The sequence below is a fragment of the Lithobates pipiens genome, unplaced genomic scaffold, assembly GCF_037356315.1.
Source record: "Lithobates pipiens isolate NorthernLeopardFrog02 unplaced genomic scaffold, aLitPip1_a1.2 Scaffold_22, whole genome shotgun sequence".
Classification (NCBI taxonomy): domain Eukaryota; kingdom Metazoa; phylum Chordata; class Amphibia; order Anura; family Ranidae; genus Lithobates; species Lithobates pipiens.
Window position 1 is genome coordinate 17,539,915 of NW_027507784.1, and position 3,574 is coordinate 17,543,488.

At 38.0% G+C, this 3,574-nt stretch overlaps 1 protein-coding gene across 1 annotated transcript; it reads right to left on the reverse strand.

Annotated features, from left to right (window-relative positions):
- Positions 1–403: 403 nt before the first annotated feature.
- On the reverse strand, positions 404–2,507 carry LOC143923351 (olfactory receptor 5B12-like). The gene has a single exon (XM_077446970.1). It carries the CDS (start codon positions 1,977–1,979, stop codon positions 1,044–1,046), a length of 936 nt encoding a protein of 311 aa, XP_077303096.1. The 5' UTR covers positions 1,980–2,507; the 3' UTR covers positions 404–1,043.
- Between the last annotated feature and the right edge of the window lie 1,067 nt (positions 2,508–3,574).

The following is a 3,574-nucleotide window of genomic DNA, read 5'->3' on the forward strand; positions in this document are numbered from 1 at the left end:
GCTGCGGTTTCTCCGCTCCACTGCGCTTACCGGGCATGGTCCCGGGGGGATGAGGAGGGTTTCGGCAGCAAAATGTTGCTGTTAGAAGGCATGGGTGATGCTGCTTTCCGCCGCTTGTGTCCCCTGTCACCGAAGCTCCGGTATTATGCGTCCATCCGGAACTCGCGTCGGGCCACGCCCCTTCTTTTTTTTTTTTTTTTATAACTTTTAAGAATTAACAATTTTTATTATTTTTTTTCTAAAATTAATTTAACAAACAGTAGACATTACACAGGGGTGACATCAGGCAAATATGGAGAAAACAGAAATCAAGGAAACTTGAAGAATACTGTGTTTCAATGTCAACCATCTTGCAGTTAAGCAGGGCAAAACTGTGCTAAGAAATTGGTTGACCTAACAATAATAAAAAAAAAACAACAGCAGGTATATCCACCCCGTACGAACTTTTAGTAAGAATAACAAGCGGACATCATTTGGGACAAGAAAAGAGGAAATCAGATCAGAAGAGTGAATGATCCTGGGCTCTCCACTCCCAGGGGCAGACAATACTTGGTTAAGTGACTGGAAGAAGGTAGAGAAACCATCAAAGGGGGTCCACCTGTAAATGTCAACACTCCCAAGTGAAGCGAAGAGTGCCAGTAAATATGTAGCAGAGTGCCTCGACTCCTACGGAACTTCTAACAATGATCCAAGGCAATAGGACATATGACTCAGGAGTGCAAAGGAGTTAGATACCAAAAATAAAGTATTTTATAAGTATTCTCCTTATAAGAGAGTACATATTAAGCTTTTAGCCACTTGGGACCATATCACCCCCTCTTAGGACCTCCTCCCCGATTGCTTGTTTCCTCTTATGCATAAAACTGTGTTTTCACTGCATGGCTATAGGATACTCCTTATCTACTTTCAAAGGAAAAATCCATTAAAGTGTGTATTAGGATTAGAATTATCAAATATCTAAAATAAGGACCCAGCAAATCAGTTAAAATACAAGCATCCCCGAGACTAACAATATTGTTGTGTAGTTCTCCTTCAGTGATAGTTCATGGCATGGAGGCAATTCTGGAGAGTGTTTTCTGAAGAGCGCCTTTTAGGTCCCTGTTTCTCAGGCTGTATATAATCGGGTTTAGAAGGGGGGTGACAACTGTGTAAAATAAAGAGACCAATCTACCTGCCAGAGAATCCTTAGTTTTGGGGTGAAAGTAGTTGAAAAAACCAGTCCCATAAAAGATGAAGACCACCATGAGGTGGGAAATGCAGGTGGAGTAAGCTTTCTGTCTTCCTTCCTTCATTTTCATTTTCAAGATAGTTTTGAAAATGTAGACATAGGAGAGGAAAGGAACGAAAGAGCTAGTGACTCCAACACCTAGAGTGTCAACATATAAAAGTAAATAATTGAGGTAAGTGTCAGAACATGATAGTCGAAGAAGCTGAAATAATTCACAGAACAAGCCGGGAATGATGGTGGTGTGATCCGGGAAAGCCAGTCTCAGTGCCATAAACATGTGTACAAAACAACAGACAAATCTGAAGAGCCAAGAAAACAACGCTATCTGAACACACAACCGAATGCTCATCATGGTTGTATAATGCAAAGGATGACAGATGGCAACATAGCGGTCATAGGAAATCAAATTAAGTATAAAGAACTCAATGCTGCCAAACCAGATGAAGAAGAAGGCCTGGGAGATACAAGTTGGGTATGAAATCAGTCTGTTTCCAGTAAAGATGTCAAAAGACAAATGAGATGTGGAAATGGAGGAAGCGAAGATGTCTAAAACCGAGAGGTTTCCCAGAGAAAAGTACAGGGGGGTGTGCAGGTTGGAGTCTGAGACCACCAGGAAGATGATGAGAAAATTCCCAACCAGTGTGGACACATAGATGAGGAGGATCAGCAGGAATACCGGGATCTGAGAATCCTTGAGTTCTGACAGGCCAAGCAAAATTAATTCAGACTGAGAAGTTTGATTTCCCATCATAACCAAATAATCAGAGAGGGAAAGATAATGTGAGGGTTCAGGAAGGAGTTATACTGGAGATACACCATTCACTCGACTGTAAATGATCATTCACACCAACAGAGTGTCAGCAAACTAGAGCCCTGCCTTCCTGGCTCAATATTTATCAGAAAGTCCAAAAGTGGGTTTGCAGCTAATAAAGAGTTTATGTAATTTCAAAAATAGCAATACATACAGGTGACAGATCATAAATAAACCTTTCATTGGGCCAAACATCTGATCCACTATAACATTGGTAGCGAACCTTGGCAGCCCAAATGTCTGCAGTGTAGTTGAGCATCATGGGAAATGTAGTCCAAAACATCTGGGGTGCCAAGGTTCGCCATCACTGCACTATAACAATCAAAAACAGTGAATATGTTTGTTTCAATCCATTCAATCATTTAATAATTAAGTTAGGAGAAACAAACAAACCAATGATGAGCAGAAAGCAGAGTTTAAAATTGGCAATATTCCCACCTTCATTGCAAAAATACCTCCAGTGATTGTATATACTGAACAAATCTGCAAGAAAAAAAAAAAAAAAAAACATAAAGAATCAGAAATAAATCATCCAAATAAATATCCAATTCGTGATTCAAACCAAATGTATATCGGGGATTTCATTTGTGGATCCAGAAGACCTCTTTTCTCAATAGAACGTTATCCGGTAATCTTTGTTGTAGTGGGCTTTTAGATACCCTATATATATATATATATATATATATATATATATATATATATATATATATATATATATATATATATATATATATATATATATATATATATATATATATATATATATATATATATATATACTCACTTTTGTTGCCAGCGGTTTAGACATTAATGGCTGTGTGTTGAGTTTTTTTGGGGGGACAGCACATGTACACTGTTATACAAGCTGTACACTCACTACTTTACATTGTAGACAAGTGTCATTTCCTCAGTGTTGCCAAATGAAAAGATAGAAGAAAATATTTACAAAAATGTGAGGGGTGTACTCACTTTTGTGAGAAACGCTATATATATATTGTATTTATAGAAGCATAATGAATTTTAAAGTTCTACACAGAACTGAAAAGAAAATGATAATTACTTACTATACAGGTGCATCTCGTGAAATTAGAATATCATCAAAAAGTTAATTTATTTCAGTAATTCATTTCAAAAAATGAAACTCATATATTATATAGATGTGATATATTTCAAGCATTTCTCACTTTTAATTTTGATGATTATGGCTTACAGCTAGTGAAAACCCAAAATGCAGTATCTCACAAAATTTGAATATTACGTGAGATCAATTAAAACAAGGGATTTTTAATACATAAATGTTGGCTTACTTAAAAGTCTCTCCATGTACAGTATAGTATGAACTCCATACTTGGTTGGGGCTCTTTTTGCATGAATTAAGGCATCAATGCGGTGTGGCATGGATGAGATCATCTTGTGGCACCGCTGAGGTGTTATGGAAGCCCAGGTTGCTTTGATAGCGGCCTTCAGCTTGTCTGCCTTGTTGGGTCTGGTGCCAGTCAGTCAGTGATGATTTGGGGAGCCGTATCATCTGCTGG